Source organism: Peromyscus eremicus, chromosome 16_21 (genome assembly GCF_949786415.1).
Source record: "Peromyscus eremicus chromosome 16_21, PerEre_H2_v1, whole genome shotgun sequence".
In the NCBI taxonomy this organism is placed as follows: Eukaryota; Metazoa; Chordata; class Mammalia; order Rodentia; family Cricetidae; genus Peromyscus; species Peromyscus eremicus.
This window is the reverse complement of record NC_081432.1, coordinates 40,251,496-40,265,514: the sequence shown is the minus strand read 5'-3', so window position 1 is coordinate 40,265,514 and position 14,019 is coordinate 40,251,496. Positions and strand designations below refer to the sequence as shown.

Sequence of the window (14,019 nt, the reverse complement as noted above, 5' to 3'; positions counted from 1 at the left end):
CTACCTCCTCTAGGTCACACTTAAATTATAAAGTTCACATAAATCAATGATAATTTATTTTTTCCTAACAAGATTGTCATTAGAATATCTCAAAGCAAGTGATCATCTTTCTCATCATTTTGTTGTTGTTGTTGTTGTTTTTGAAGCTGAGTCTAATGCACCCTAGACCTGCCTTCAGCTCACTATATAGTGGAGAATGACCTTGAGGTTCTGATCACCCTGACTCTATCTGCCAAGGGACACCCTGTTGATGTCACAATGGAGAGATCAACCCAGGGTTTCATGCTCACTATTAAAGCACTCTACCAACTGAGCTACAGCCTAGCTCAATTCTTTGCCACTTTGACCTTAAAAAAAAAGGAAGATAAAAGAAAATCATCACATACTTGACAGCCAAAAGACAATCCAATATGCTTGAAAGGCACACATTTCGTAGGATTACTTTGTAGAACAGGAAGTGCCAAGCTATGCACACCAGCTGCCACCCTACCTACAGATGTCTCTGACACAGTAATAAAATGAGAAGCCATTTGGTTTAATAACAATAAAAAAGCAACATCCAGTCCTGGTTGCCTAGCAACCAGTCATGAAAGAACTCCACAGAGAATAAAAGCCCTAAACGAACGTACAGTCTGTGCAAGTTTCAAGGACTCAAAGAGATTCAGTAGTTAATCTAAATTCTAGGTGACAATTACCATACTGAGATAGAAGAAGGAGAATCTATCATGATTGCCCAGAATCAAGTATTCACTAGAGCTAAGAGTCAACCTCTTTGACTTATATTTTGAACTAGCAAAATGTTTGGGGGAAATTTATTTCTCAAATATAAAATTTTCATTCAGGAGAAAGAAGAAAGGATAAACAGCACAACTTCCACTTCACTCTGCAAAACACATAGTACCTACCTCCTGAGTGTGGGGTATCATCCTGGCTACTGGGCCGTAGGAAAACAATAACAACATCCAATTCTCTAACAGAGGTAGCCAGGGATAAAGAAACTACCTATCGGAAGGCATCTGGGCCAGGCTAAGAAGGGAACTACATGACCAGAGAACATGACACCTGAACTAAAGAACAATCAATCATTCACCAGGTTACAGCTCTTACCAGCAGGACATTCAGAGCAGCACCAAGCTGGGGGGGGGGGGGGGGCGGGTAGAGAGACAGACACAGAAGAGCTAAAGCCAAGAACATAATCACCTCTGGCGGTGATGCAAACTGTATCAGAGCGGAGAAAGCATGAGTAGCACTGCACAAGCTAGTGAAGTAAGAGATGCTTTGGAGAGAAAATCAAAAGACTTAGAAGGGTCAGAGAAGTGAGACTGAACAGCATACTCAAACCAAGTCTAGGTTTCTTGACCCATGAACACAGCTCTAGGATATGAAACAAATATATACAAGATGCATTGCTTCTCGGCACCAGAAACACTAGTCTTAGTCACATCCCACACGGCTAATCCCCAGAATCAATTACATGAAAACATGAAAATTACTGACCCAGAGGGAGAAAGGGAAAGGAAAGGGGGCAGCAAAGAATGAAAACCAAAAAAAATGCCAGAATGTAAACTTTCTCAGTGACAAAGGAGAGGGGAAAGCTTGAGAGAGAGATGGTTCAGTGGGTAAGAACAATGGCTACTTTTGCACAGGACCAGGGTTCGGTTTCCACACTGACCCAGAGGCTCACAACCCTGAGTAACTCCAGTTCCAGGGGATCTGACACCCTCTCTGACCTCCTCACACACTGCAGGAACATGGTGCAAAACACATAGAAATGCAAAATACTCATAAAACTACATATAACTAAAACTACAATAAATAAATCCTTAAAAACTTAAAAATTAGAAACGCTAAAGAGAAACAATATTCTCGTTGACTATACAAGTGTTGTAAATGTAAATAGGCTAAATAAAAATTTAGAGAAAACTGCTTGGATCAAATATAACTGAGTTACAATCTTTTATACTTTAAGTACCTCAAATCAAATAAAGTCATGAGATGCTATCAATAATTGAGTAAAGAATACAGACTGTTAATCTCACCCTAAAACAGAAATGGATAATAAAATGTCTAAAAGCCATTCTTCATGAGAACTGAGGTGGCCACAGTAGCATTTTTATGGCTGACTGAATTATCCTGCAACAGCTTTGTGGCTGATCTGCCTCGTTCAAGGTTAAAGCAGCCTGGGTAGTCATGTACAGTATAAGAATGTAAGCAGAATAACATTTTGTAAAGAAATACATATATTCTGAAATCTTCAAAGTAGTCCATACATTATGACAAAGTAATTCTGCTTCTAAAAGACTATTCTGATGAAATAACCTAAAATACAGATAAAGGCAAAGGTTTACACAAGGTGAAATGACTAAGCTGACGCCATCTTGTCCTGACTTTATTTTGTGTCTGTCTGGATACCTCTCAGCCCTCTAACCCTCAACGGCCACATCCACCTTGGCAATGCTTTTGGGAATGTCTGTGACCCTGACCATGGTTATATTAATATATTAATAGCTATATTAACCAAAATAAATGATGTGTATGCAAGCTTAAATATAAAACCAAAATAACTAAGATGATGCATAAATCAAAAATAATTGTCATGGAGTGTGTGGATAATATGGCTGAGCTTTGCAAGAAAATAGATGCTACCAGGCAACTCCAAAGCCCTCATTGCTGTGACCCCACCTTGAGCACTAACGTATTGTGGGGTTTGTCTTTAAAAACACTGTACCCCTGAGCTTGGGCACCAAGAGACATTTTGGAGGCATAATTCCACTCTTAGTTTGGCCATTAATAGGATTCATATACTTTTAATTGGCTTAACCAGTATGGTGTCATTAACTATCTCATGTGGATCAATTCAATGACATTACTGCAGGCAAAAAGAACTAGAGATGGCCTAAATATCTTCAATATCAATAGTGACAAATATACTATAATACAACTGTAAAAGAAAACTTTAATGCAATCACTAAGAATGATGTTTTTAGAATGACTTCAATAAAGTGACAAGCCTCATGTCTGTGGTAAATGAGAAGAAGTAAATTCAATAAAGCCACTGTTTCAATACCGCATTTTTAAAGAGCATAAAAGGAAGAAATATTATTTGTGAATAGTAATAACAGACTTTTTCCTTTGCCTATAGTTTGTTTGTTTTATAAATATTGAATTATGTTATTTTTATATTTAGAAACAAACCTCATCCATTCATCAATTCCAAATAAAAGTATACCTTAGCTTTGTGCTTAAGTAAAAAGCACATTAATTTTATATTTTTCCGTTAAGTTGGTCACCTATACTCAGCTTGATTTAAATGTAACAAATAGTTTATACATTTTTGTTGAATGAAACGAACTTGCTCAGCATTCTAGAACCAAGGATAGCAAGTATTCAAGTTGATTAACAGAATTCAAGCAAATAAAAAGCTGTAACTGGTTTAACATTGACAAGACTGTTACCTGAGGTGGTTGAGCAGAGGCTGGAGCCGTTCATCTGACTGCACAGCAGGCAAGGACCTGGCTGTTAGCTGAAACAGAGAAAAGGGTCAGAAATGCGACAAGGGCCGCACTGTAAAGCAAAGGGGAGCTGGGTGAAAATCAAGCTGTCACAAACACGGGGGGAGGGGGGGGCACTTCTGTCCTTAAAATCAAGGGATTAGTCATTCATCGGGACTAAATAACTACATGTCTCCAGCACTCAGGAGGTGGAGGCAGGTGATGGAGGGCTCAAGGCCAGCCTTTACTACCCAGAGAGAGCCTGTCTTAGAAACTACAGCGTCTTGAGGACACAATACGTTACTGAGCTTTGCATGAAGAGAAAGCCAAGAGCCCTGTCTGAGTCTGTGCAAAAGCCTCTACTCACAAGCACATTATCTCTGTAAATAAACTGGAAAAAGTTCTAAACATTAAAATGTATAAAACCTAATTTTACAGTATGATTCTAAGATAATGATGCCATTAGGGAGGGGGACTTTCACTTATGGCTAAGCAATCATGAAAGTGGAATACACACAAACTCTCCCTCATGATTTCCTTAATTTTAACAACCAAGTACATCTTCTAAGACTCAAAACCAACTAAAAGTATTTAATACTAAAATGTGACCTCAAATTAATCTAGGAGACCAAAACTGAAAGGCAAACTCTACTAAAAAGAACTCATCTGACAATTCACAGAAGGGAATCTTAGGAAAAGTAGTGGACTAAAGACATCCTTTGGTACTATGAAGAGTATCCTCACTCCATTGTTTTCATATAAGAGTTCCTGAAAACAGAAAACAATTTATCAAACCAACTTCTTATACTGTATGAATAACAGCTATAATTGAAAATATTAAAATATTCTAATGTAAGTTTTAGAGTTGGGCTGTAACTCAATGGCAGAATAAGTCCAAAAAAGAAAAGACAAGACCAAAACACTGTATGACAACATTTAACTAAACAATGTCTAATTATGAATAGCAAGCATTCTGAGTTTCACATAAGTCAACAATCAACAGTTATTAAATTAAAATACAATACTGTGACACTACAATTTTAGCACAAAAAGATTTTTAGTATTCATGAAAAAATGTTGCCTAGTATGTCATCACCAGAAAAGTTATCAAACTTTATAAGCAAACCTTTAGCACATCCTATCATGGAATCTTTAATGTCAAATCCCTCTACAAAATACCACTTTCATTGTTAAAGAGATGTCATGTCTCAGATCCTAAGCTATTCTCTAAAAATGATATTTTAAAAGCCAATTTTCTAAGAACAGAGCAGACAGGCTGGACTTTCCCAAGCACTTGTCAATTTCCATAGCATGCTTCCTAATTAAACCATCTTTTCTAAGGGAAAACAGACAGACACCTCTCTGCCACACCACATTTCCTAGACAGCTGTTCACTCCAAATGAGGGAATTCCTTAAACAGTCCTTCATCTCAGCTCCATCCTCCACTTGCTTTTCCCTGAACTATTAATGCATTCCATTCACTACTATATCTGCCTCCCATTTTGCTTTTCTCCTAATTTATCCCACACTAAAAGATTAAGGTTTTTAAATTAAGAGTTAATTTCTTCTCTAACTAAAATCTGCCAAGAATTCTCTTAGGCTTTCAGGTTAAAGTTATTGCAATGATCTTACACTCGAAATTTTACAAAATTTTCATCTTGGGGCCACAGTAGTGAAACACTCAACTAAAAGTAAGAGACCAACTCCAGTTCCAACCTGCTACACAAGATACACAAAAGAGGCCCAGGTAGGAAGTTGTCACAGCTAGGTGTCTAGAACAGAGCAATTCGATTTTGAGCTTCTCTACTTAATTAACTGTCATGACGAAGCTGGGCTGTCAACTTGAGCGATCTGGGAAGAAGGAACCTCAGCTGAAGAACTGTCTCCATCCAACAGACCTATGGGCATGCCTGAGGGGCATTTTCTGGATTGCTACTGTGGTGCTGGTAGTATAAGAAAGGTAGCACAACATAACATGAGCCAGAGGGAGCAAGCCAGTAAGCAGATTCTTCCACCGTCTCTGCTCCAGTTTCTGCCTCTGGGTTCCTGTTTTGAGTTCCTGCTCTGATTGACTGTAAGTTATAATATGAAATAAACCTTTTCCTCCCCAAGTTGCTTTTGGCCATGCAGTAACAGAAAGCAAACTTGGACAAATATCTACCAACAATGATTTCTAAACTGGAGATAGGGTCAGAATGTTTTCCAAAGGCTATCCTTCGCAACTTGTAAAACATTTAGCATTTTCAAAAATAGTGCGTGGTTTTGGGTTAAGGAGGGGTGACAATGAACCTGTCCCCAAACTGGCGGTAGACCCATGCCCTGACTTCAAGTGACTACTGCAGCTGTCATTAAGGGGCTGCCAGCTGCAGAGACGCTCTTCAAACTTCTAAAGCACCATACTGGCTTCTTCCCTCCATCCCACCATGAGGCTGCCACAGCCCCAGCAATAATAACTAACAGATGTGTAACAGAGCTAGCTACAGAATGGTGACAGGATCATGCAACTCACTCTATTAACTGATGAAAAAGAAAAGTATCTCTCTATCTGCTCTTGATAGGTAAAGGCTTTCAAATCCCTGCTTTCATGAAAATCAAATCTAAATCAAAACTAAATGACAGTGATCAGCTCTCCCAGAAGGCAATATCCTATCAGACCAAGATGTTTATTAGACAGTTTAAACATTTTCTCTACAAGTTAAAGTGAATAGCAAGCTAATAAATTTTATTTATAAACTTGGTGGGTTTTTTTTATAAAAAACACAAAAATATACTCTGTATGAATCCCAAAATTATGCCTACTTCAAAGGATTCATTGTTGGGGGATATCTGATCACACTGTGATCCCCAAGTTAGCATTTGAGTTAATTAAATAAAATTAACCTTGGGTCAAAAGGCTGAGAGGTCAACTAGTTGACAGAAAGTAATCAGAGACCATCAGAGGGCATCTGGAAGAGATAGAGAGACGAACCGAAAGTAGTAAGGAGGAGTTTGGAATGGTGAAGCTTTTTGTGGTTTGGCAAGCATGACAAGGGACTGATTTTCCTCCCCTCTGGCTTTTTTGCGACAGCGTCTCCATATAAAGCCCTGAGTGGCTTAAAACTTGTTCTATAGATCAGACTGGTCTCAAACTTGAGACAACCCTCCCGGCTTCATCTCCAGAATGCTAATATTATAGGAATGCGCCATTACAACTGGACTCAGTGATGCTTAGATAAATTTTGTTTTAAAAGACTGATACTGCTGAGAGAGGGCTCAGCAGTTGCACATACCGCTTGCTCCTTGAAGGATATGAGTCTGGTTCCCGGCACCCACAACAGGACAACTGCCTGTAACTCCAGTTCCAGGAGCTCACGTATCTTTAGCCTCCATGGGCACCTGCACTCACATGCATATACCCACAAACAGACACATAATTTTAAAAATAATAAAAATGAATCTTTAAAGATTGGTATCATTGAGCAAATCTCTCATAGAGCCATGTGAACACCCAAGATCTGGACACACAACAGAAAACACTCTTCTCTGCCACACCATCAATCCTGACTCGTCCCCACATGGCCAGTAGTTCAGAAAGTCTGCCCTAGGCAATGATCCTGTTGGCCTTGTACTCTAACTTCATTAGTAAATGTAACTTACTACTCAGAGGGCCATATACATTTCCCCTTCCATTTCTAGCTCAATAGAACATCTAAAGTCCTTCTTTAAATACAGCAAGTGATCCATAGATAGAGACACTGGCTAGTCTTATGTTAACTTGACACACAAACTAGAATTATCTGAAAGGAAGGAAACTTGAGAAAATGCCTCCATAAGATCTGGCTGTAAGATCTGGCATTTTCTTAATTAGTGATTGATAGGGAAGGGCCCAGCCCATTGTGGGTGGTGCCATCCCTGGGCTGGTGGTCTGGGTTTTGTAAGAAAGCAGGCTGTGAAAGTCATGGGAAGCAATCCAGTAAGCGTTCCATGGCCTCTGCATCAGCTCCTGCCTCCAGACTCCTGCCCTGTTTGAGTTCCTGTTCTGACTCCCTGTGATGATGAACAGCAATATGTAAGTGTAAGCTAAAAAAACCCTTCCTTCCCAACTTCCTTTTTGGTTTGGTCACAGTGTTTCAATCACAGCAATAGAAACCCTAGCTAAGACAAAGGAACTGTGGCTTTCAGGTTCAAAACTCAAATTATGGGTGTAGTGTAAACTCATAAAACCTCAGTATGTGTTTATCTAAGTGCACAGAAATGTAAAATACATTATACACTATGGAGAAACTACCATAGTTCTTTCCTTTTACTTCCTGGTTTGGACTGAGGGGGATTTTGGTCATTAGATAATTGCTACAGATAAAAGAGAACTATCAAGTGAAGACATATTTTTTTTAGACATTATTAAAAGTGTAAAGTCTTTCTCAATGGATAAAAACAATTTAAAAAAAAAAACAAACCTGGGTATGGTTCAGAGGTTAGAGCAGTTGCTGTTCCTCCAGAGGACCTGAGTTTATTTCCTAGAACCTAAATCAGGTGGCTCACAACCACCTATAACTCCAACTGCAGGGAATCCAATGCCCTCTCCCCACCCCCTTAGGCACCTGAACTCAAGTGTGTATGCCCTGCCCACTGACACACCCATGTACATATAAGTTTAAAAAATAAAATGAATAAGAAAATCTGACAAGTCTGAGACAACTTCAAAGCATGTCAGACAGTAAGAAGAGTCAGTGCAAACAGCACCTCTGAACTAAGGTCAGCTAGACTAAAGTAAAGAAACGGGCTTTGCATGGAAACCAGCAGTGTCAGATTTAAAGTGTGTATTTAAACATCTCCGAGGATGTGGTTGGTGTGCTTTCTGCTACACAATAACTTTTTGAAAGAAATCCAAAATGTTTGTCTCAGAACAACCCTATCCCCAAAGGACACTGAATTGGATGGAAACTGAAATGTAAATAGTAATTAGAAGATTAATTTACTCAAGGATTGGAAATAAAATGCTTGGCACACGTGTCTTTTAAACACATGTGGGGCATGGCAGTACACACCTCTAATCTCAGCACTGGGGAGGGGGAGGCAGGAGGATTGGGAGTTGTGCCCACCTTGACCTACAGAGTGAGACCCTGACACCTCACCTCCCCGTTGAAAACAGAAAACTCACAGCGACAGAAAACACAGAATAACATGTAAGTGTACCTTCCACTTAGATACAATCTCTTCAATATAGCTCAAAGTAGAGGTTGGTCAACACGGAAAGAATTAAGCAATAGTAGGTTTTTAAATTCTTTTGTGCGGAAAGCAATTTGATATTTATCTAGGAAAAGGGAAAGGAAAGGGCACAAATCACTAGAGAAGTTTTCTAAGTGACATTCTCTCCCTTTCCTCAATCCTGAGAACACTCCAAAGCAATGACAGTCTATTAACTTTGGGTGTCTCCTGGAGGTGAGTTCTGCACACATCTGTGTTTGAAACACTTGGGGCGAGGCAGGACAGGTGTCTTTCCAGTAGTGAAAGGAACTGAGCAGGGCAAGCTTCAACAGCAACAAGGAGAGCAGTTAAGAGTGTGGCACCCACAGGGACTCGAGACAAACAGCCAAACTGTGGCCGAGACACTGTGGAAGAAAGAAGGATGTGAGCACCGGAAAATGAAGCAAGAGTGCACCACAGAACTCGGTGGCTAAGGACGTGGAGGACACCAGGAAAGTGGGCAGGCAGGTAAAATAGTGGCTAGATTGCCTTTTAGAGCTGGCCTGGTGGCCCACACTTAGTCACAGCACTTGTGAGCTTGACGCAGGAAGGTCAGGAGTTTACGGCCAGTCTGGCATACATGATAGCCTGTCTCAAAACAGTCAATTAAACAAACAAATTAAAAGAGCTGAATTCAGAATTTTTTTCAAAAAAATATTTAATTAAGATTAAAATTTTAAAAAAATCTAAGGCACTGATGAGATGATTCAGCATTTAAGAATACTGGCTGCTCTTTGCCTGGGATCCAGGTTCAGTTCCCAGCACCCACATGGTGGCTCACAACCCTCTGTAACACCAGTTCTGGGAGTCTGGGCACCCTCTTCTGGCCTCCATAGGCACTACATGTATGTGATACATGCATGCATACACACACACACACACACACACACACACACACACACACATACACGCGCGAAAAATAGTCATAAATATAAAATAAGTATTTAAAAGTATCTTGGAGACAACCAAATATAGCATGGACCCACAGTCCAGTGAAGGTTGTGGGGCTAAAGACTTAGATGTAAATCTCACCAGCAAGTACACAGCACTAGAGGCTATGGACTACCTGATCCCCAGACCAGAGATGGAGCAGGGATGTAAAACTGTAGCTTACAACTGTCACTCACTACCTAGGAATAGTACCTTTGTGACTAAGATCACTATAACCAATGACACATTGACAAGAGAAAAGTGTGAGTTTATTTTTAATGTAAATTTTATACAAAATGAGAGGCTTCATGGGTAGCTGTTCAGAAATATAACTGGAGGAGAAGGAGAATTACAATAGAAATGACTGAGAGAGAGGTTTAGTAACATAGACTTGTAGATTCTTCACTGTGTCCCTGGGTCTTCAGAGATAAATTCCTTTTCTACGGGGGGGGGGGGGGGGGGGGCTTCAGTAATGATAGTGTTATGGCCTGCTGGGGGGGCGGGGCAGCAAGTCACCTTCTTCCCTCTGTTTCCCCAAATGCCAAGGTAGCATGTTTTGGAGTAAAATGTCCTAAATCCCATCCGCTCCAATCATATACAGGAAATATGATTTATTACTAGTACCTGCTCTGGATATGGAATGGGAGATTAGAGATCTGCTATCCTTAGTTGAATAATAAAAGAAATGAATTTTTTGCTCCAATGGATTGAAAGTTTATAACACAAATGAAAAGCAATTACATCTGGTAGAGGGAACAAGAAACCAGCACTCCCAGCACATTTTAGAGGAGGAGGCTGAGTCTGAGTAAGTGAATTCTACCTTGTAGGAAAAACACACTGGGTAAAGAAAGCATTTTGCCTGCAACACTGACGCCTGTCGCTGCTCTTGAGAGGACTTGGTGTCAGCCAGCACTGGCTGCTCTTGAGAGGACCCAGGTTCGGTTCCCCGCACCCACATGGAGCTCACAACTGTCTGTAACTCGAGTTCCAGAAGATCCAACACCCTCTTCTGGCCCCTGAGGGTGCCAGGCATGCACATGGTACAACTGCATCCATGCAGGTACTCACCTACTCATGAAAATCAATCAAATCTTTTCTCAAGACAACTGTCAAGGGGCTCCTAAGGAGCCTGTCAAAAGAACATATTTCTCACGATTTTCAAAAGATAAGCATGCAAAGAGGGAACGTGAATAAACGAGGTGCAAACACACAGTCAAATCTAGTAAGTGGGTCTTAAAGAGACAACGGAACTTTAAAACCAAAGGTGGTTCAATCAGCTGAAAATAAAGAACAAGGCGGCCCATTTTAAAATAATAAATCCCTCCTCCCTGAACTGCTCGCCTAACACTGGCTAAATTAAAACACATAAAAATGACAGGAAAACGTAGCTCACTTGGAAATATTGCTCAGTTTTGTTCTCTGGTGCCTTTACCCTCTACCAGTCACTTCTGCGTTCTTATAAAACTCCAGAGAGATGAAAATATCTACTATCATAGGAGCACCCAGACAGAAATCTGAGGTGGATGACGCAAAGTCAAGCACCGTGTGTCACTTAACATTGTCTACTCGAATAAGCAGAACAGCATTCTGCACCCCTGAAACAGGACAGAGGCATTGGAGTATCTTTGCAAATGATAAAAAGAATCAAGTTTAAATTTTTAACTAAAGAAAACAGAAAACACTTATCAAAGTATTGTCACATGTTCTTCAAATCACAGATCTGGAATGGCCCTATACATCCTGTTATTTCCGAAGAGTACCAACTAAAAATGTTTTCTACTAAATTAAAGATGCATGGATTACGCTTTACACTGATCTTAAAAGACAAACAATTCATTGTTCATTTTCCGAAACCAAAAGGCAACAATTTTCCAAACAGTTCTCACAGTAACAAAGAAGATGCAGGGCTAGAAAAGACAGGCCGTTCAACAGAGCTATTGTTTTTATTACTGGGACCAAAGCAGATGTCAAAGAAAATTAACTTTTACAAGCAGCTGCTCCTTTAACTTCATTGATTTTAACAAGAGCAAATCCTGTGTCCTTCTGAACTACATTCTCTTCTAACAGCAACGGATCCCAATTACAGGGCCTACACTTGAACTCCTTGTTCTCCCACTTTCTTCTGGAGCCAAGTTTGTTCTCCCATCTCAGACTCTCCCTTGGCAGGTCAGACTGCTCCTTGCTAATCAGGACACCTAGTACTCGAACGCCCACAGAATTTACTGGTTTTCACAGTGCTTGTGAACAGGTTATCTCACGGATCAGCACACCAGAGGCAGCTTATCAGTCTGCAGCAGCACCTGGAAATTTCCCTATCTGCTGGTCACCAACATGATTTTCAATACCAAGGCTCCAAAACTGGCAAATGACCTTGCTGAGCAAAAGAGATTCCATCTGGGTTCTAAACATGCCAGTAGTTTAACTTCCAAAGAATAGTAAGCACTATAGAGGTAACAAGATGTTTCCAATTCAGGGGGCTGGCTGCCACACACAGACTGAGGAAGTAAGCGTGGGACCCATGCAAGCAGCTATTCCAGCTCTCGGTTTTGATCATGGGGCCTAGCGTGAGAGGAAAACGGGTACCAGGGGCTACCCTGAGCACCGCAGCATGTTGCTATCATTTATAAACTATAAAACAAGTGCTTGTGTGGGAAGAGAAAGGATAGGAGAGGTACATGGAGAGGGCACACATGGGTCATGCACTTTTCCCCCATAGAACTCTTTCAACTTTGAGAGTAACTATAATTTAGGCTCAAAATTCTTTTTTTTTTTTTTTTTTTTTTTTGGTTTTTTGAGACAGGGTTTCTCTGTGTAGCTTTGCGCCTTTCCTGGAACTCGCTTGGTAGCCCAGGCTGGCCTCGAACTCACAGAGATCCGCCTGGCTCTGCCTCCCGAGTGCTGGGATTAAAGGCGTGCGCCACCACCGCCCGGCTAGGCTCAAAATTCTTAAGCTACAGCAAGCTGTTTCCCCACTGCTGAACTTCTGCTGACCTCGGCTGCTCTCCTTCTGCCTCCTCCCTCTCCTCCTTTCTTTCTAGTTGGGGAGTAAGCCCAGGGCCTGGTACTTGCTAGGCAGTACTCAACCACTAAGCTCACAATTAGTCTCACCACCAGACTCTTCAAGAACAAAAGAAGAATCTGGCACATGAAATCCAGAATGCCCCATTCTTCCTGCCAACAGCCAAGAGGCTGAACTGTCCACTTTTTAGTGGCCTAAGAGACTCTACTTATGGAACAAGGACAGAACCACACAAGTAACTCTCATTGGTTTTCCGTATGTAGGACACTCCCCAAGAAGGTAGTGTGTCAAACTGGTCCGCCAAAGGTCACTGAACTTCTTACTAGCCGAATCACCATCTGTCTCAGCGGTAGGACACTTGCCGGCATCTACAAGGCCCTGGGTTCAAGCCCCAGCAAAGCCAAACAAAAACAACAACCTTGCTTCAGTCTACTGCCGCAATCTTTATACAGATAAACATTCTGCACTGCTTCTAGAACATCGCTGGGGAAACGGTGCCACCATGACAGCTTTGGTGACTTAGTCTCTTGTAGACTTTACATATCTTATTACTTTTAAAAACATAACATTATATTTTCACTTTCTATAGGCTCCTACCAAAGAAGTCCCTGATGATACAAATGGGACTAACATTTGTTTCAACCAAAAAAAATTTATATTCAAAGACATTACAAACCATTTAAGCTTTTAGATGTTAAGTCATGTAATAAATTTGTGGAGACGGGCAGTGGTGGCGCACTCCTTTAATCCCAGCACTTGGGAGGCAGAGCCAGGCGGATCTCTGTGAGTTCGAGGCCAGCCTGGGCTACCAAGTGAGTCCCAGGAAAGGCGCAAAGCTACACAGAGAAACCCTGTCTAAAATAGATAGATAGATAGATAGATAGATAGATAGATAGATAGATAGATAGATAGATAGATGAGTAAATAAATAAATAAATAATTTGTAGAACAATAACTAAAGAAACTAAAATTCATTATTATATTTTCATTCATTATCTCCTTTTAAAGTATCCGTACCATACTAACCTAAATATAAATTTGTTATTTCTTACTTCATACTAAAAAAAAAAAAAAAAAAAATGCCCTTCCTGAGTTTTGCAGAGCTAAACTGTTCCTCAAGCATGAATATTAAGCTAAATTGCATTAGATGGAAGTTACTCACAAAGCTTCCTAAATAATCACACAGACTGTACTCAGTGCACTAAAGACGCCCACTACAGACTTCTGGAGAACAGTGGCCTTCATAGTGCATGTCCTTCGTCTTCTCTGAGTGCAGTCAACAGTTCCTTTAGTCCTGCTGGATCTCTAGCCTGTCCAAAGAGTCGGTCTAAGTTCCCACTGAACTGGCACGC

General features: G+C 40.6%; 1 protein-coding gene across 3 annotated transcripts in view; it reads right to left on the bottom strand.

Annotated features, from left to right (window-relative positions):
• Nucleotides 1–14,019, bottom strand: part of Prim2 (DNA primase subunit 2) — a 233,317-nt gene that overhangs the window by 88,610 nt on the left and 130,688 nt on the right. For all 3 annotated transcript variants that reach the window (XM_059281728.1, XM_059281729.1, XM_059281730.1), the window contains one exon: nucleotides 3,456–3,523. In XM_059281728.1, the coding sequence (XP_059137711.1) occupies nucleotides 3,456–3,523 (68 nt within the window). The remainder of the gene's footprint in view (nucleotides 1–3,455; nucleotides 3,524–14,019) is intronic.